The 21749-nt window shown below is 35.4% G+C and overlaps 1 protein-coding gene across 27 annotated transcripts in view; it reads left to right on the forward strand.

Annotated features, from left to right (window-relative positions):
- The window catches only part of NRXN1 (neurexin 1), a 1134455-nt gene that overhangs the window by 1054419 nt on the left and 58287 nt on the right, over nt 1–21749 (forward strand). Inside the window, exon 2 of one of the 27 annotated variants that reach the window (XM_050753750.1) lies at nt 21149–21185. The exons of 25 other annotated variants lie outside the window; for them this stretch is intronic. In XM_050753750.1, coding sequence (XP_050609707.1) covers nt 21153–21185 — 33 coding nt within the window. In that variant the 5' untranslated portion in view covers nt 21149–21152. Of the gene's footprint in view, nt 1–20473; nt 21186–21749 lie in introns of those variants that run through there. One more of the 27 variants, XM_050753751.1, reaches the window with a different exon arrangement.

A 21749-nucleotide genomic window follows, 5' to 3' on the forward strand; every position in this document is an offset into this window, starting at 1 on the left:
TGTTCTGTCTTTGTTTCCTTGAGGTAGTTCCCTCAGCTATGATGTTTTTACGTGACTTGAGGTCCTTATAGGTAGGTTATGACCATGTGATCTCTGAGATACTTGTATTTTTCCCAACAACTCTTACCAGTGTAGTTTAAATATACTCTAATCTTCAAGAATCAACTTGTGTAGAATGCGATACATTATTTTGGATATTCTGGCATTGTATCTGAGTGTCATATTATCTGTGGATTAAAATTACTCCTTTAATGTCTTACAAGGACTTTCCCAAACTAAACCTTTTAAACAGACTGGATTTGTCTATTAGTCATATTGCTTCAAACATACCAATAGAGAAAGAAAGAGGCATCCTGCTTATATTCTATACCTATTTCTGCCTGCACTTAATATTTTGACCTGTTGGGTTCCACAATAAGAAAGCACACCAGAGAAGCCCCAGGTTTGTCTGCAGAGTCATCAACACATTGAAGAGCAAATTTGGGTTCCAGTTATGAGTCTTCATAGGCATTAAGGAAGTGTGCCCCCGTACTACGCTTCATTACTGCTTCCTGAGAGACTCCACTTGTGAGGGAAAACAGAGGATCCTCAGTGTGATTCTGAAGCAGTGGTTTATTGACTATACTTAATTATTTAGTTGCTGTATTGTTCCTGAGGACAGTTCTCTTGGGGTACAGGGCAGGAAATTAGAGAATGCCATCTGATTGGGCATGTGACTTTGAAAGGTTGACAAAAGGCAGAAAACATCACCATAGCCAGTTCTTCTAGGAGTTCTTCAAGATATACAAATGTACCATTCAAATAAGTTAATGAGGTAAAGGTGGACACCCTATTGAGGGTGTTTTGGGACAAAATTCAGAACCTTTGGAATTTTTATCTGCTATGATGAGCAATTGCCTAATCTTTTTCTATTTTCTCCATGATTTCTAAATGTATTTTAATTTCTTAAAAGACAATTTTTAGGATACTTTTAGGTTCACAGCAAAATTCAGAGGAAGGTAGAGATCTTCTTTATACTCCCTGCCCCCACACATGGATAGCCTCCCTCATTATCAGCACCCTCCACTAGAGTAGTACATTTGTTACAATGGGTGAGCCTGCACTGACACATCATTATCAACCAAAGGCTGGAGTTTACAGGAATGTTATACATTCTGTGAATTTGGACAAATATATCATGGCATGGATCTCTTATTATAGTGTCATACAGAGTGTTTTCACTGCCCTAAAAGTCCTCTATGCTCTGCCTATTCATCCTATCCATAAAACCCCTAGCATCCAGTGAACTTTGTACTATCTCTGTAGTTTTGCTTCTTCTAGAATGTCATATGGTTGGAATTACATCATACTTTTTATTTTGGCTTCTTTCACTTAGTAATATGCATTTAAGATTCTTCCATCTCTTTTTATGGTTCAATAGCTCATTTTTTTAAAATGATGAATAATATTCCTGTTATCTGGGTGCACCACAGTTGATTTACCCATTTACTTACTGAAGAACATTTTGGTTGGTTCCAAGTTTTGGCAATTATATATAAAGCCGCTATAAACATTTCTGTGCAGGTTTTTGTGTGAACATAAGCTTTCAACTTTTGGGGGTAAATACCGAGCAGAATGATTGCTGGATTGTATGGTAAAAGTATGTTTAGTTTTGTTAGAAACTACCAAACTGTCTTCCAAAATGGCATGAAATTATGCATTTCTACTAGCAATGAATGAGCATTCCTGTTGCTTGACATCCTTGCCAGAGTTTGGTGTTGTCAGCGTTCCCGATTTTGGAGATTCTAATAAGCATGTAATGGCATCTTATTGTTGTTTTAATTTTCGTTTCTCTGATAGTGTATAATGTGGAGCATCTTTTCATGTGCTTAATTGCCATCTATATCTTTTTTTGTTCAGCTGTCTATTAAGATTTTGCCCCCCACTTTTTTTTGTTTTGTCATTGTTGAATTTTAAGAGTTCTTTGTATATTTTGGATCACAGTCTTTTATCAGATAGGTCTTTTGCAAGTATTTTCTCCTAGTCTGTGGCTTGTCTTCTCATTTTCGTAATAGAGTTTTTCACATAACAGAAGTAGTGTTGTTGTTGTTTATTTGTTGTTTGTTTGTTTTTTGTTTTTTGAGACGGAGTCTCGCTCTTGTTGCTAGGCTGGAGTGCACTGGCACGCTCTCGGCTCACTGCAATCTCCACCTCCCAAGTTCAAGCGATTTGCTAGCCTCAGCCTCCCGACTAGCTTGGACTACAGGCACGCACCACCATGCTTGGCTAATTGTTTTGTTTTGTTTTGTTTTGTTTTGTTTTTTTGTTTGGGTTTCTTTTTGTATTTTAGTAGAGACAGAGTTTGACCATGTTGGCCAGGATGGTTTCCATTTCCAGACCTTGTGATCCACCCGCCTCAGCCTCCCAAAGTGCTGGAATTAGAGGTGTGCGACACTGCGCCTGGTCCAGAAGTTTTTTTTGTGTTTTTTTTTTTTTTTTTAAGGAAATACAGCTTATTAATTATTTCTCTCATGGATCAACCCTTTGGTTTTGTATTTAAAAAGTTAATGCCATACCCAAGGTCATCTAGGTTTTTCTCCTGTGTTGTCTTCTAAGAGTTTTATGGTTTTTCATTTTACACTTAAAGGTTTGATCCATTTTGAGTTAATGTTTGTGAATTGTCTGTCTCTAAATTATTTTTGTATATCGATGTCTAGTTGTTCTAGCACTGTTTGTTGAAAAGATTATCTTTGGTTTATTATATAACCTTTGCTCTATATAAAAGATCAATTGATTACATTTATGTAGGATTATTTCTGGGCTCTTCTATTTAATCTATTTGTCTATTTCCATTAATCTATTTGTCTATTCCTGCGCATTAATACTACAATGTCTTCAATATTGTAGTTTCATAGTAAGGCTTGATGTTGGGTGATGTCAGTCCTTCAACTTCGTTCTTCTCCTTCAATATTTTATTAGCCATGCCAGATCTTTTACCTCTCCATGTAAACTTTAGAATCAGTTTGTCAACATCCACAAAATAACTTGCCAGGATTTTCATTGGGATTGCATTGAAGCTATAAATCAAGTTGGGAAGAACTGACATTTTGACAGTATTAAGTCTTTTGACTCATGAGCATGGAATATCCATTTATTTAGTTCTACCCATTATTTATTTATTTGATTTAATTCCTCAATGTTTGTAGTTCTCCTTATATAGAAGAAAACTACTTATTTTTTAGATATTTTATTTGATTCACATCTATGTATTTCATTTTGGGGGGTGCTAATGTAAATGATATTATGTTTTTTATTTTGAATTTTACTTGCTCATTGTAGGTGTATATGAAAGAGATTAGCTTCTATATATTAGACTTGTATCTTATGACCTTGCAATAATCATTTACTAGTTCCAGAAGTTTTTTCTGATTCTTTCAGATGTTCTTCATACACGGTCATGTCACCTGCAAGCAAAGATCATTTTATTTCTTCCTTCTGAATCTGTATTCCTACTATTACTTTTCTTGTCTTATTGCATTAGCTAGGTATTCCAGTAGGATGTTGAAACAATTGGTGAAAGGGGGATATCTTTGTCTTGTTTCTAATCTTAGTGGAGAAGCATCAAGTTTCTCACTATTAAGTATGATGTTACTAATAAGTTTTTAAAATATGATTTATCAAGTAGAAGAAGTTTTCTGTTTATTTCAATTTTTTCCAAATTTATTTATTTTAAGCATGTTTAGTAAATCAAGTATTTATTCAGTATGTAGGAAACATTTACTTAGGAGTTATTTGTGACAATTCTACCTTGATTGTGTTGTTCTGTGTAGTCCTGGGGTATTTTGTACCTTGCAACCACCACTGAGTTACCTGCAAATCAATAGAAGAAATTAAGAACCAAACCCCAACTGAAGGTTAATAAACATAGATACTTTTGAAGCTTGCTAGTAGTGCCAACATTAGCTACAAAAGGTATTCTTTCATTCAATGTGTGGTGCCCTCTGTGAATCAGGTATTAGGAATAACATGATGAATAAGATTATCACAGATATTAAGATCTATTAAGTAACTATTAAGTAACTATTAAGATCATCCTTCACTCATTTCTTCCTGCTCTTAACTCCCCAAATTAACATATCAGTAAGTCTCATGAACACTGACTTCAGAACAGTCAGCTCTGCCTTCTCCACCACCAACACCTATGGCAAGCCACTATCATCTCTTGCCTAAACTGTAAAACCTCCTGACTCGCATCTCTGCTTCTCCATGGAACATACAGGATGATCTTTTAAATATATAAATAAAATTGTGTCATTATTCTGCTCTTACAACCTTCAATGATTTCCTATTATATATAGAATAAAGTCACAATACCCTACCTACCCCACACGGCTTCCATCTGGCCACCTGGCTTTTCCTCCTTCCTTTTGTCTTTCCTCACTGTGCTCTTAGATCATTCTTAGATCACGTTATCTTTCTTTTGATGCTCAAACTCTTTCTTTTCTTAGGGCCTTAGCAGTAGTTATTCACTGGGACAGAAATGTTTTTCCCCCAGTAGTCATTTGCTGGCTCCTTCTGATTGTTCAAATCTAAGAGCCTTTCCTTGCACACCCAATATAAAGGGCCCTTTTACTATGTTCTACCACTCTTTGATAATTTTTTTTTTTTTTTTTTTTTTTATTGCTTGGCTGGTTGCAGGGTTGAAAGGGAAAAGTGGCCCCAATGTCTGGGAACTGATCTAATCCATACAGTGAGGCCTCAGCATTGTTAGAAGCTGGCCTGGAGCCCACAGGTAGACCATATTGTTCACCCGTTAAACAGAAATAACTTCATAGAGTACCAACATGAAACACAGTCACTCTAAGACCATAATAAAGTGAGTGAAAATAATACTACATCATTATTTCATTTAAAAACAGATAAAAATTGGTGTCACTATATAACCCACAAAATGTCAAACCATCTTTTGATTAAATTGAATGAATACTACTTACCTACCAATTGTAACTTTATTCTCACTCTAGTCTGCTCTTTGTGTAGATAAGATTCATTGAGCTGTCCAATACTAGAATTGCTTCCACTTTCTGGCAGCATCCAATCCAGAACAAAGTCCTGTTTCCTTAAACCCTCCCCAGAATCAGTTAATAAGCCCAAATTATTTTTAATAAGCTTTTACTAATGCCCTTACTTAGTATCTTACTAAGATACTTCGTGGCTCCCTGTGGTGTGTGTTCTTCATTGCTACAACAATCAATAAACTCACTTGTTCAAGTAAAGGTATGCTCCTCATGGTCTTTCCCTGGAGGGCATTGACTGGTTTGTTGGTTGGCTGTCGGTTTTCTGACTTTCTTCAAATAGAAGATGGACCCACTTAGAACCTTGTTGTCACATTTGCTACTACTGCATCTGCAGAGTCTGAAACAGACCTGCCACTTAGTAGACCCAATACATGTTTGTTGAATGACTTCTTTGATCTTTTTGACATGGAAATTTAATAAGGTATATAACAGTGATTTTCAAGTAAAGATCCTTAGCCTAAAGACCCCAAGGTTTCACTTGGTATATTGCAACCTGAACCAGAAATGTGAGTCCTTTATTTGCTTTTTTATAGTCAAGTGGCACAAAAGCCATTGGACTTGGATTTTCATCATGCAGTTAAGGGTTACCTATCAGCTTATTAAGAATTAAACAATCTTGGCATTCATAAGCTTAAAATAGCATACTATTACAGTTACTCAGAACTCAAATGGAATAATCTAGAGTCTGGCTGCCACATTGTGCTGGGCAATGCTTCAGATTCCCACTGTACATGCATATGAACAGGTGGTAGAAATTCCTACCTGATTTCTGTTGGATATAGTTTTCAATTGATGAGAGTTTTAATTTTTAAAATAATTTGTTGTAAGTTTACTTATAGCGTTTGCAATTTGGTTAATTTAGATTTCTTACTTAACTCTGCTATGTAATTGTATGTAATTGCATCAATGCACATTTGTTCATAATTAAATTTCAGACATATACGCTTTACAGTTCAAATATTAATCATCTCTTTTCCCTCCCATTATCTTGCCTCCCAAATTTATTTGTACGGTGATAATTCAAATCATTCTCAGTGCTCACAGGTAAATAGGCAGGCCTCAGGGCTTTTTTTTTTTTTTTTTTTTTTTTTTTTAATAGCTAACTGTGTCAAGACCAAAATTAGTTTAAGGAGGGTAAAATGTCTAAGAGAACTCTGTTACTATGTCATTAAGTCTTCTGGCCATGTACTTTGTGATTCAGCCATGAGTTTAGATAATGTAAACCTCTTTTGAAAGCCAAAGACAACTAGTATATCTGCTGTCCTATGACTCATGACAAAGGAAGAGTCAACTCAGATCTGTGAACCCTCTTTTTGTTTCCCAGTCTAGCAGCTATTTTGTTTACCAGACTTTAGCAGAAAAGAGCCCTCTTTTCAGTATATACAGTTTTGTTTTGTTTTTTTTCTGATAGAATAGTCAAAATAGTTGTCTGATTACCAAGGTAATGGTAAGTCTTTCTCTGTGGGTTTCCTAGATTAGGAGATAATAGAACCATTTTCAAAGAATCAAAGAATTTATTTATTATGTAATAGAACGTTTAATTTAGGAGGACTGTTTCACTCTTTAATATGTATTTTCCCAACCATCACATTTTGCAACAATTCAGCAGGGATGAATGTATAAATGTTTCATTTCCAAGTTACTAAGTGGGTATATTTCAAAGGATCTGATTTGGCAGTAGACCACATAAAAATAATATTTGTTACTTTTTTTGTTCCACTCATAGACATATGAAACTATAGCTTCTAATCAATTCATACTGATATTTATTTTCGTATTTTGCTTTCAATTGTTTTGTAATTGTGAAATTAAAACTAAATATATACATTGATTAGACCTTAAAATACTGCCTAATACGTTAGGATAAATTCTATAGGAAAAAAATGTGTAATAATAACTTCTCTAGACTTCTAGTTTCTCTTCCAAAAGTCACATCTGCTGCCAAAAAAGAAAAAAAGAAAAGAAAAAATAAACTTTTTTTCATCTAGAATAAATTTAGGTATGATTAACTCATCCTTCTATTTAGATAGAATGTTGACATAATGGGCTGAAAATTTGACAAACTATGCAAATACTACTATATCACATACTTTAAAGGTCTTTAAAGGGACCATAAGACACTATGGGCTTCAGTCTATCAATGTGTAAGTTAATCAGTGTTACATGTTGATGTATACTATGGTTCCAGGCAGGCTTACCACATGCTGTAAAGTAATACCTAAGGTTTGTGATGATGTTCTCCATCAGGAAAATTTCAAATAGGGAAACAAAAATATGACATATATGTAAATTAGACACAAAAAATAAGAAACAATGTATGCTCTAAATATTATAAAAACATTAGAGCAGTGTTTCTTAAACTATGGTCTAGAAGTCTTGTGGGCCAAGGATGAGGAGGGGAAAGGAATGTTGTAAGACCTTTTCAGTGAGGTCAAAATTATTTTCAAAATAATACTAAAATTTTACTGCATATTCTCACTCATATGTGGGAGCTAAGAAAATTTAGCTCATTGAAATAGCAGAATTGTAGGCTGGGAAAGGTAAAGGGGGAAGTGAGAATAGGGAGAAGTTGGCTAACAGATACAAAATTACAGTTAGATAAAGAGGAGTAAGTGATACTGTTCTATAGCACTGTAGTGTAAATATGTTTTGTTTTGTTTAGTTTAGTTTAGTTTAGTTTAGTTTTTTGTTTTTTGTTTTGAAATGGAGTCTCACTCAGTCACCCAGGCTGGAGTGCAGTGGCACGATCTCGGCTCACTGCAACCTCCTCCTCCAACCTCCGCCTCCAGGGTTCAAGTGATTCTCCTGCCTCAGCCTCCCGAGTAGCTGGGATTACAGGTGCATGCCACAACGCCCAGCTAAATTTTGTATTTTTAGTAGAGATAGGGTTTCACCATGTTAGCCAGGATGGTCTCAATCTCCTGACCTCGTGATCTGCCCACCTCAGCCTCCCAAAGTGCTGGTATTATGGTAAATATGGTTAATAATAATTTAGTGTATATTTTCTTTTTTTTTTTCTCACTCTGTCACCCAAGCTGGAATGCAGTGGCTCACTGCAGCCTCAACCTCCCCAGCTCAGGTGGTCCTCCCACTTTAGCCTCCCAAGTAACTGGAACTACAGGTGTGCACCACCCTACCTGGCTAATTTTTGTATTTTTTGTGGAGATGGGATTTTGCCATGTTGCCCAGCCTGGTCTCAAACTCCTGGGCTCAAGCAAGCCACCTACCTTGGCCTCCCAAAGTGCTGAAATTATAGTTGTGAGCGACCATGCCCAACCTAATGTATATTTTCAAAAAGCTAGAAGAAAGAACTTTGAATGTTCCTAAAACAAAGATATGAGAAATCTTTGAGATTACAGATATGCCAATTACACTGATTTGATTACTACACATTGTATGCATGTATCAAAATATCATTCTGTGTCTCATAAATATGTAGTTATTATATGTCAACAAAAAAAGAAAATACTTTATTTACCCTTTTCATTCTCATTGTTTCATAAGGATACAGTGGAATTTTTCAGAGACTACATGATATGAAATACTGCAATAAATTGGATGCAGAAGCAAATATAAGCCCCAGTCTTCTATTTTAAGAGATATTGAAAAGATTTGCAAAAATGTAAAACAGTATTATTTTCTTCAAAAAATGTATGTTTTTAAAAAGTAGTTACTTTTTAAATTTATGTTAATATTAATGGGTTTATTGTTATTTTTAAATGAGTTAAATTATTTAACTTTTATCACCTTTAATTTCGAATAAAGTAAATATCCACATATGTAATCTACCTAAATAATATGTATGTCTTTGGAGTCTTCAATTGTTTTTAACAGTGAAAATAAGATCTAATGCCAAAATTGAGAATCAATGCTTCAGAGAAATGCTATATTATTTATGTGATTATTTATGTAGCACATGTGTCCTGTGGCATCTAAGTTTCTGGCCAATTTATCACTTCATTTAGATCGAAGTAACATATTATTAAGTTAACCTTCTTTTAGGTTGCCTACAATTTGTGATACTGGATTTTTTTTATTAATTCATGGTAGTGGTCTTTAGAGTATAAAGCATTTTCTTCACAGAAAGGATGGGCTTTTAATTATTCCACAAATGAAGTACATTTCCTTCCGTCATACCATGAAGTGATTCTGTACCATAAAATTGTTACTATAGCTATGGCCCAATCGAATGTGAAATGTGTTGTCAGTATTGCTAATAATGGTTTAACTTCCAAAGTGAGTGAATATTTTTTTTTTTTAATATCAAGCAATGTAGATTCGAGATTTTGTCTATGTTATCATTCTCACTCATTTGCATGACAGTATGCCTTCTTAAGTGAAAAGGGGAAGATGAGGTTGTAGCCAGCTTGCTGGGAAAGTGCCTGGTGGTGTGTCCTGCAGGTAAACTCCATTCGTCTTGCTTGTCACAGTGGAAGTAGAGAATCTAAAGCAATTAATGTAGCATTTAAAGAAGTGACTAAAGTCAGTGCACACTAATGACTTCATTGTTTTTGCTTGATCTGACTGGAGTTTATACAAAAATGATGACTGAAATAAAGCCTAACATTTTCTAAAGAGTGCAAGCAAAATCTAGTGCACTGCAAAATAAAAGCATCTTTCCCAGGATTCACATGAATCTATACAGTTTGAAAAGGAAAAAATTCTAAGAATAGTATTTACCAAGCCAAAGCCTTAGGTCTTCATTAAATATAGAACACTAATTTCTTCCATGGTGAATGAGTTATGTCAAAAATAAAATTTATTGAATCATAGAATTGAAATAGTCTGTGCAAATCCTAGATATAACTTCTTCATGTTAATAGTTAATAAGGATTTCTCCTATTTATTGACCATTAAATCTGTGCTAGTTTCTCTGCTAAGTGTTATATTTTATTTATACCTTATGGAAATATTTGAAAGGTATATATTGCTGTTACTCTCATTTTATAGGTGAAATGGCTGTGACTTAGAGAAGTTGAACTAACTAGCTAAATCTAAGTGCCAAGGCTGAAAAACCAGATCTGTCTGATTTCACTGCCCCATTCTCTCCACTAAGTTATTCCCTCCCTATAGTCACATATTACATGCATTGGATTGGCAACATCGATCACTTTCATTTCTCAGGAAAGGACGCCCAAACAGGCAGATTAAATGTTTTGTACCAAGTCACCAAATAAGAAACAGAATCCGTGTGTCTTTAGGTGGACATGTGGAACTCAATCCATCCGGGGTATGGGACTAGACATCATTCTTCTCAGCTCTTTCAGAATGCTTACTACTATGCAATATAACTTCTGTGGCATTTATAATACACGTGTGTGTGTATGTGTGTGTGTGTGTGTTCTCAAAGGACTTTGTCTTATATTTATCTTTTCCACAATTCTTTGTACCTAGTTAAGCTGTAAGATGTATTAATGACTGAATGACTAAGTAAAGAAATGGCCCAACACAGTGCTTTCCTGAGTGTAAGCTCTAGGAACTACCAAGAGCCATAAAAGAAGAGAGAAAGCAGCTCCCCTTCACTGGCCACTCACCTCAATATGAGTCCTCTGATATTGTTTTTTTATATGGTATTATTCGTAAGCATTATTTTGGAAAAAGTGTTTTTATTGCTAGATAATTTTGTTTGTTTTTAAAACACCAGTTTAGTTTATATGACATCAGATCTCATTTTCTCAGTATGAAATTAGCAAAATTCAGTTGGATCTAGTGATTTTACTAGAATGAAGGCTAAAATGTGGTTCAAAATACATGAATTCTGGTTCTGATTTTTCCACTTGCTAGCCACATTTCTATGTGTTAGATTACTTATCTTTCAAATTACATTTATGGTATACTTGCTTGGTCTGTATTTGCTGTTTCTGATTTATTTTTTTTAATTTTTTGAAACCAAGTGTCACTCTATTGACCAGACTGGAGTGCAGTGCCATGATCATGGCTCACTGCAGCCTTGGCCTCTTAGGCTCAAGTGATCTTCCCACTTCAGCTTCCTGAGTAGCTGAGACTACAGGTGCTGCACTACCACACCTAGATAATTTAAAAAAAAAAAAATTTCATGGAAATGAGACCTCACTATGTTGCCCAGGCTGGTCTCAAACTCTTGGCCTCAAGTAATCCTCCTGCCTCAGCCTCCCAAAATACAGGAAGGAGCCACAGTGTCCAGTCTTTGTATTTCTTACCAGTTTTGGTAAAGATAAAATGAGAGAATATATGTAAAAATGCAACAAAATGCACAGTGATATATGTTAGAATAATTATTGATTTTATTTTGTTAAATAATTTATCAGCAGTTATTTTAAAACATTTATTCCATCTACAGTGGGACCATGTACATGCTGTGTTCTCCACAGGTGATTTCTAATCTTATTTACTGGTCCTAACACTTAATTAATAAAAGTTGTTTCTGTATGAACTAGAAAGAGACATTTTCTGATTCCAGAATACCTAAAAGTCATTATCTAAAGGACTCAAAGATCCGATTCACAGCATATCACAGAATCGTGCTATCTAAGCCTGAAAGTCATCAGCAAAGGTATTAAAAATGTAGACCTACAAAATATATACATGTAAAAAATATAAAAATATAATTTAAAAGATGTATAAAAATATAAATGTTCCTATTACTAAGTAACCTATACAGGACTTAAGAAAGCATTTTTACCCAACATACAGCCACAGGTTTTGACTTGAGTATCACGTTGACATTTATCCATTTATTCCTCATTTGCTTAACAAGCATTTATTGAATGTCTAATATAACCAGCCCCTGTGCTAGAAGCTGACGTTCCAAACATGAAGTGGACCGCAGCTCATCCCTTGAGTTGGTAATAATCTAGAAAAAAGAAAAGAAATATACAAACTGTAACAAACACAGAGCTATTTGAATAAGTGCCCCAAATAGCATTATTACAAAGTACTATGGAAACACAATGGAAATAATGACTAACTCTTCCTAGAGGATTTGGAAAGGCTGCAAGAAAGAATAGCATTTGAGCTTGGTACAAAACAATGTGTAGGAGTTTACCAAAATTTTTTATTTAAATGGGAAAAGGGCATCCCCAGATAGAAAAGACAGCATGTTCATGCCAATAAAGATGTTACAGAACATAGCATACTTGAGACAATGTGAAAATTAGAACAAGTCTTTTGAAAAGTAGTTTGACAGGTTGTTTCAAGATCTCTAAAAACACTATGTCTTTAGTCCAGTAATCTCATTTATGGTCATTTATATTATGAGAAAAATACAAAGGAAGAAAAGTGTTATTTACAAAGCAGAAATGCAGAATAGAAATGCGTCCATTATCTAAAAAACACAAAATAGGTATGTACATTACAATACATCCATTTGATTTATTATTCTTTTGCTACTAGAATAATTATGAATATTCTAAATCAAGATGGAAAATGTATGTGCCATTATATAACTTGTAAAACCAAAGAAAATTATATCTTTATTACTATAACTTTTTAAAATTATCTATACAAATAAGAAATGAAGACTTTGAAATAAAAATCAAAACAACAGCCTCATCAACAAAAATCATGTAAAGTTTTGTCAAGGTGGTGGGATTTTGAGTGATTTTTAAAAATAGATTTACTTTTTTGTTGTCATATAATTTACTAATTCAACTAATAGTTATTGATGATTTCATATGTGCTGGAAGCATTGCTAAACCCTCCAGCTGAAAAGATAAAGAAGTTTATCATTTTAATAATAAATACTAACAATTTTAAAGAAAAGCACTTTATACCTCAATGCCTTTGCTAAAATAATGAACTCTACCATCATTCAAGGCCCAAATTGAATGCAACCTGTTCCATGAAATCTATTGATAATCTATTCATCTCATCATTCATAATCTTTTTCTAGATTTATCAATCTTCTCTCTGTCCAAATGAAAGACATTGTGTTTAATAATTGAATTGGATGACCCGGCATGTCCAAGTCTGGTGTGATTATCTGCAGGGGATGGTTGGAGAAGAATCTGGTTCTTGACTTTATGTACATTGGAGAGTGTGTATCTCAAATAAGGTCTAAAACAAAGTCAGGATCACCTGGAGTACATGTTATACATACAGATTTTCACTCTCATCCCTGAAAATTATAATTCCGTAGATCAGCGTGTATCCAGATGCTTTGCATTTTTAATAAGCACCCTAGATCTTAAGCAACCTGACTTTGGAAAACCTGGCTATAAAATATTGAGTCTTCATTAAATACGTGCATCTGATACTGGAATTTTCCCTTGGAATGCTGTATTTATGTAAGTGTACATATGAAAATATATTCTGTTCACTGATTTTTAAATATATTCAGTCGAAGCTGAGCTTTGTTTCAAACTCAGATTTCACAGTTTTGTTAATAGGCGACATTCACTCCATGTGGACTCTGTATGTACATATGCTTATGTTCATACTTAGGGTTATGAAGTCTTCTGTGGCCTTCTGCATAGGTGTCTTATTTAAGTCATTCTTGTTGCATAAAATATTATTGCTTGGCTTATTATCAAGAGTGGGGAAAGTGGGGAGGAAGAGGATTTACACTTGATAACGTCTGACAAGCTATATTCACGACAAACCAAAGTTTCTCGTATAGTCCCTTGTTGTGCCTCAACTACATGTTAAGTTTTATGTTCATTTTTCCTTTTATTCTTTTCTCTCTTCCCTCCCTACTCTTCATTTTTCCTTTTCTCTAATTTTCCTTAATTTCTTCTAATGAACTTCTCCATGGACTATGGTTTTTTGATTAATGCTTTCATCAATCAGTTACTAAAAATATTTAGCCACTGACTAATGTTTGGTAAAATGCATTGTCCTGAAAGATTCAGTTCCTTATTAACCTTATCCTTTGGGTCTTGAGGTTGGATCCAAGTGAACAATATGTCATCCTTCTGTCAAAGTAAAAGAAATACATAGCCTGCAAAAAGCTCAGAAAATTTAAAAACTGGTTACAGACTGGCAGTAGGAAATCTAGAGATTAGCCTAAAATGAGCATGTTTTGGCACCATTAATCTTTGACCTTAAGCTTTCCAACCTAGAAGTCAGCTAGGAGAAAAACTACAAATAGAAGATTTCTGTACAGTGTACTATTTCATTTTCATGAATCATCATTTCACATGAAATGGCTGATGACTTTTCTCTGGGTAGATTTATTGTCAAGCAGTTGGGAAGGTTTTGATCTGACTTCAGTAGGTTCTCATCTTATAAAGGAAACTTTACCTCTCTTTCGAGGTCTAGAAACCCATCCTATGAAAACCCCTCTCAAAATAAATTATTTTCGAGCATATACAAAATGACACTGCCTGTAGATCTGCACATTCATGGTTTCTAATTGCAGCAGTGAGGTAGGAACCAATTCAGCCAAGTGCCCTATTTGTAGGTTCAACAGGGTCATCCTATTCTAAATGCTATGATTTGTACATTTCTTCTATGCACATTAATGTTCCTTGCTCAAAAATATTTTCAATTAAAATATTTCATACTTTATAAAATTCAATATGGGAAACTATCCCTTTATGGATGGCTCTAAGTAATCTGCATTTTTCCTCTCTGCTCTGAAGCTATTATCTGTTCCAATTTCTCTCTTGGTAAACAACTACTACTAAAAATTTACCTTTTTATTTATTTATTTTTAAGCATCCCATTTCTATTCATTAGAAATCTTGTTGATATGGCTTTTCCTAAAGAAGAATTCCAAAGCTGAAATTCCAATATGGTCCCAAGGTTCTTAAAGTATGGAAGATGGAATGTGTGTTAACAATGCAGACTCTTGTAATACATCTAAGTTAGAGTGGGAATCGGTCTCCAGGGAAGAGCCCAGAAATCTGGATGTTTAACATGTTCCTTTTTGGTTCTTATGCTTAATAAACTTTAAGAACAACTATTCTAGAGCACTAGTTCTGATTTGGAGAGAACATTCAAAATGTAGTCATAGACTTTCAGTTGCTAGCTTCATGGATATATATGTTATTTAATCCCTCTGTGTCCCAATTTATTTATTTTTAACATTAGCATAATAATTTTCAGGATATGATGTTAATGAAAAGATTGCCTGGAGCCATAGGTGTTTTGTTTCTTTTTGCTTTTAAAAAACCATATGTACCTGGATAAACAACCAGTGTGAGAAAAACGAAACCTACAAGAATACAGTAGCAGAAGAAAAAATATAAGACTATGTGGAATTTTACTCACTTGGACATTAATTTCCTTCCTATCGCTAATCCATACTTGCAAATATTAAATTAATAGTTAATAGAAGTTTAATGGTACTCCATGGTCTCAAAGTAGTGCTTCCAGTATAAAGAGAAAAAGGAAAAATAATAAAAACCTAGGATAATCTGCTTGGATTTTCCACCACTTCTATTTTTCCCGTCTCTTAAAAACTGAAAACAGTCCAAAATATTTCCCTATGCTATGGCTCCTCTCACCTGGAGTTTACTTTCTGACATATGTCTTTTGACAGTCATCCATGCATCCTATTCATCCCAACTGTAGTGCAAATAGAAATGAGAGTTTGTATTTAAAAAAAAAAAAAAAAACTTCAGCAGCCACTTAAATTCTTCTGAAAGGAGAATACTCAAGGCTTCTTTTGTATTTCATAACCTATAAATACTCATTGGAATATTTTGGAGGATAATACTTCCTCTCCCTGATAGCAAAGGCTTTCCGTGCCTTAATACAGCATCAACATGGGAAAGAGAAGGCTTTGGAGATTTTTGCTATCTCTTATTGAACATCAACTTTTTCCCTCCCCCAAAGTTTTTGATTGTTTGTTTGTTTGTTTGAATCTTGGTCTGTCACCCAGGCTGGATTTCGGTAGCATGATCTTGACTTAACTGCAACCTCCACCTCCTGGGTTCAAAAAATTATCCTGCCTCAGCCTCTCAAGTAGCTGAGATTACAGGCACATGCCACCATGTCTGGCTAAGTTTGGAATTTTTAGTAGAGACAGGGTTTCACCATGTTGGCCAGGCTGGTCTCGAACTCCTGAACTTGTGATCCACCTGCCTTGGCCTCCCAAAGAGCTGAGATTACAAGCATGAGCCACCACACTCAACCCCCTTCCCCTAAGTGTTACCCTGGTTGATATCTATGATGACTTTTGAAAGCACCTTGAAATTTGCCAGTATTAGGTTCACTGATTGCTTTGAATGGTAAAGAATGTCACTTTCGCTTAAATTTAAAACAAATTATTTAACCTCTCTACATTAAAATCCACCATCTCTAGAATGGAGTTGGACTATTCAAGTTGTAAAAATCTATCTAGTTTTAAGAGAATTGTGACATGTAGTGTTCCCCCACACCACAGAGTTTGTAATAATATCCATGGGTTTGTGGCCATCTTTTATGATCATGACCTCTCTTTTCTTTTTATGGCTCTCTCTCTCTCTCTGTCTGTCTCTCTCTCTCTTTCTCCCTCTCCTCTGCCCTCCCTCCCCCAGCTATTTTTCTGTGACATTTCCAACATTTCCTTTGCAACAAAGGCATTCGTTTTGCTTAAAGCTGCTCCAGCGTCCTAGTGCTTCAACTGGCTGTCTTTGATCCTTGCTGCACGAACCCTGAACACCACAGGTGTGGGGATTAGCATTAGAGGAGTCACAGAAGGAAAAGCACCTGAAGTTAGTCCTGGGAACTCTGTTTTCAGAAACCTTATCTATGGATAGAGAGACTTGGTGAGAGGCTGAGGACAAGAACTGCAGACGTAGTTTCTAAGGGGAGAGGGTGGCACTCTGCCTCCCGTGCAAGCTGTGGTGTGGGATGGTCCAAGATAGGATTTATTCACTTTCTTGCTTACAAGGTCACCTTTGTAGAGAAAGTAGCCTAAGAATTATAATTTGAGGGTTACAGAAGTTTCCTCTCCTTTATATATTTCCTTAGCTAGTCCTCCTGTGATCCCTGTAATTAATACATTTTCGTTTTTTGTGGGGACGGAGTCTCACTCTGTCGCCAGGCTGGAGTGCAGTGACGCAATCTTAGCTCACTGCAACCTCTGACTCCCTAGTTCAAACAATTCTCCTGGCTCAGCCTCCCGAGTAGCTGGGATTACAGGCGCCAGCCACCACACCCAGCTAATTTTCGTATTTTTAGTAGAGATGGGGTTTCATCATATTGGCCAGGATGGTGTCGATCTCCTGACCTCGTGATCCGCTCGACTCAGCCTCCCAAAGTGCTGGTATTACAGGTGAGCCACCGCCCCACTACATTTTCTGGCCATACCTTTAAAAATACAGATATCATGCAGAGCAATAAAGACTTCAAGTATTTGTATTGTTAATTTCAATTAGGTTAATATCTCACTTTGTTTAATTATTTCTAAAAACCTGTAAAGAACAGATAACTTGTCCTATCACAATATTTGAACAAATTGACCCTAATCTCTTTACTAACATACTTTTACCACTGACTTCTACATCACCATCCTTTGAGTTGTCCTCCCGTCGCTTCATCCTCATTTGCTGTTTTTTCCTCTTTTCTGTAACTTATTAAAATTGGAGAAACCCAGGGCTTGGTCCTTGGTCCCCCTCTCTTCTCCATCTAAATCTTGCCACTTTACAAATATATGCTTCACAATACAGAATATATATTTTTAAATCTTTTGGAAAGAAGGTAGAAAAGTTTAGCATTTAGAACAAACATGGTTTCTCTATCTCAGCGCTGTTGATGTTTGGGTCCAAATAGTTATTTGTGATAGGGACTGTCCTGTACATTATAGAATGATTAGCAGCATCCTTGGCCACTATCCACTAGATGCTGCTAGCACCCTCCAGTTTTGACAACCAGAAATGTCACCAAACATTGTCAAATGTTCCCTGGGGGGTGGGGTGAAGCAAAATCACCATTCCAAACCACTGATTTATAGCAGTGTTATGTAAAACTCCCAAACCCTTAAATTATTCAAATTATAAGCTTTGACTTAATTTGGCCAATTCATTTTTTTTTGGGGGGGGGCGGTTTGTATCTCTTAAAGTTACAAGAATCTGAATAACAACAAGAGCCAGCAATAGAATCTGTCAGCCAAGTTTTGAGTTTTGGACAACATAAGCTGTTTCTGGGGAGGAAACGTGAAAATTTGTTTTGTCTTTAGCCCTACACCCTTACTGATAAAAATATGGATGTTATTTTGCCTTTGAAGCAGCAATGAACAATACCCTAAATTGAAATTCAAGTTTAGCTCGGCCACTTTTTGCTAATTGCATCCAGCTGAGAAAACTAAGGCTTGGAGGGGTTAATTTGCCCAAGTCTGGGTAAATATACAAATCATTTACTTCTCAGCCCTTTACGTTCATGCCTCAAAGAATCAGACAAAATTTGGGTGAATCGTCACTCTAAATTGTAAATCTCTTAATCCATGTCTGTATTATTATTTGCATTCATAGATAAAAGAACTTCAGGTTGACGTGAGATGTGAAGGTCTTCAGCTAAGATTGCCAAAACCTTTATTTTACAATTCCCTTCTTGCCCACACCTACACTATTTTCTTTATGTGAAAAAAAACAGGCCACATACCCTTCCCTCTATCTTCCCTCCTTTCCCTCAATATTTTCCCTGAAAACATCTACCAGTCATGTTATTCTAAACCTAAATGAACATTGGTAACATTATTTTAATTAGTTAATTTTAAATTAGAAAAGTAAACCATAGACTTGAACAAAATGTATAAAATGATACCTAATAAAACTATGTCTCAGTCCTACCTTTGAACTCAGTCTCTCTCCTCAGATGTAGCCACTATTTGGCCACTATTAACTGATAATTTATGTCCTTACAGAAATTTCCTGTAGGTCGGGCAGGGTTGCTCATGCCTATAATCCTAGTACTTTGGGAGGCCAAAGTGGGCGGATCACTTGAGATCAGGAGTTTGAGATCCACCAGGCCAACATGGTGAAACCCCATTTCTACTAAAAATACAAAAAAAACAAAAAAAAAAAAAAAAAAAAAAAAAAAACCCTATCTGGGCATGGTGGCACTCACCTGTAATCCCAGCTACTCAGGAGGCTGAGGCAGAAGAATCTCTTGAACCTAGGAGGCAGAGGTTGCAGTGAGCCTAGATCCCACCACTGCACTCCAGCCTGGTTGAGAGAGCAAGACTCCATCTCAAAAAAAAAAAAAAAAAATTCTTCTGCATATGCAGCCATTTGTGTGTGTATACATGCATGTGTTGTGTAAGTATAGCCTATACACAATTTAAATTTTATGGGTTTAATTTTCATTCCAATGTATCTGACAAATCTCTTCATATAAGGACATATGATTTACCACATTGTATTTTACAGATGACGAGTATTTCAACTGTAAGGCTATATCATAGTTTAATCAGTTTACTATCAGTGATTAAGGTGGTTTCTAGTTTGGGGCTATTACAGTGCTGTAATGAATAGGTTTAGTGTTGATGTTTTCTTCTTATTTTCTTTTTGATGACAGATGCTCTGAGTCATAATATTATTTAAGAATAAAGTTTGTTGAGAATTATGTTATTATTGAATAGTCTGAATAAATAGAAAAAACACATGACAACATCTACTTTAAAAATCTTGAAAAATGCTTTATTATTTCCTGATAGTCAATACTGAATGAAAGAAATTTGCAGAAAAACTCGACAGGGTTCAATCTTTCAGGAATGTGTTTAGTTTAAAAAACAGTTGCCAAGACAAATTGAGCTTTGGAATTTCAGCATTCTACAACTCGTAAGCTTTACTTACGAGGCACACCTATCAATGTTAATTCTGATACACTTTTTTTTCCTAAATAGTGTTGCCTGACTCTAAAAGATGTTAGAATTAATTCTTTCAAATGCATGAATAGCATGAAAACTGGGCAATGAAAAGCAATAAAAGTGCCAGGGTGGCTAGGGTACTTTTTCTTCTAGAAATTTTATTCCTGAAGATTGTTTTATGCTACTTTTGAGCTTTAAAAAAAAATCTCCATGATACTGTCATTTGAAACACACACTGGTCTCATCACTTATAGCCTACCCTGTCAGACTGTATATATAATCATCCCAGTTACATTGAAGAAGTGTGTAAACATATCTGTTATTACAGTATGATCACTGAAAACAGATGTATTTGGGGATATATTTCCATATGGTATTCCAGATGTGTAGTCCTTGCTTACCAAATAGCTATTGTAAATTTCAGAGAAAAGGCAGCAAATAAGTACATATTTTCATCATTGAATAATAATTCGTTCTTCAGGCTTTGGGAAACAGGATGTGCATCTTTTGGTGCTTGTTTTTATTTTTAATGATTGATAAAATGACATATTTATTGGGACTTAAATTGTCTTTAAAGAGGAACCGTTGTAATTGGCAAAAAAAAAAAAAAAAAAAAAAAAAAAAGCCTAAGAATGTATTTCTTAATGTTGCATAATTGTCTTTACAAACTCATCCCATAAAAATACTCATTATAAACATGGCATTCAAAAAATGTCATTCATTAACTTACAAATAAAATTATAATTACAATTATAAGGCTTCGAGGAGATTCTGCTAGGAGGGTTGCATGCTAATTGCACAGTTTAAGTCTTCTAATTTAATATTAGGCAAAAAAGATGATAATTATCTCAAGAAAAACACATAACAGTTTAAGGGCTGGGGGAAAAAAAGTTTCCCTTCTGCTTAGCAATCTCACTGGATTAGAATGTAATATACAGAAAATGTTCGTGCATGAAAATCAGCCTTTCTTTGGGTCAGGGGTTTAGAAGGAGGTCTGTTTCCCTATGCGGTCTCGTTAGGGGAGCAAATTCAAAAGCAACGACTTCTTAAGACTTTTTGAGTGGTGCCGGGCTGGGCTGTGTACCAACAGCCTCGTCAACTGCAGACGGAACTGCAGCATCCCTTCCTGCCGTAGCGCGTCAGCCATTGGCTCCTCAGTGACACGTGACTGATAGAGCCTTTTCTGTGTCTTTTCTCGCCCATCTGTGTGCAGGGCACTGATAGGCCGGGCTGATGCGCAGGCAATTTATCATCTTGATCTCCCACTGAGTCAGGGAGCTCTCCTGTCACCAGTATTGATTTCAGAGGATGGACTAAATTTCCTAGGATTTCCATTAAGAATTAAGAAAAAAGCTCTAAGCACGCAGGGTAGCCAGACAGACATGGATATGAGATGGCACTGTGAAAACTCGCAGGTAGCTTCTTCTGTCACAGCCGCTGCTGAGCACAGCTTAGATCTGCAGCATGCAGGGTTTAAGATACCAGAAGCCTAAAAACAATAATAATGAAAATAAGAATAAACTCATTTGGATAAACTAATTTTAAGATTTATGTTAAAATATTTCTTCTTGAAGATTGCATGTCAAATTTATGCATGCTGTATGTGAAATGTAGAAAGGTTGTTTTAAAATTTAAAATGTCCTTAAACCCTGAGCATGGTTGCTTCTAGTTTTATCTGCTGCTGCTTTTTGTGAGCTTCAGGGGTTTATCAGCATGCTTGTGGCAAAAACAACCAAAACGTGTGTGTGTGTGTGTGTGCATATGTATGTATATATGTATTAACTTAGTTCAAGTGAAAGCATGAATAAAAGCTGCTTTCAATACTTGCCAGACTGCTTTGTTATTGTTAATGACTTGGTGAAAATTTTGCTTAAATATGCTTAGATTCTGACCATGCATGCTTTTGTGGCAGAGTGTGATTTTCATGAGCATTTGTAAAGATGGAATGTCTGAATTAAATGCATGTTTGGTAAACCAGA

Source organism: Macaca thibetana, chromosome 13, assembly GCF_024542745.1.
Source record: "Macaca thibetana thibetana isolate TM-01 chromosome 13, ASM2454274v1, whole genome shotgun sequence".
In the NCBI taxonomy this organism is placed as follows: domain Eukaryota; kingdom Metazoa; phylum Chordata; class Mammalia; order Primates; family Cercopithecidae; genus Macaca; species Macaca thibetana.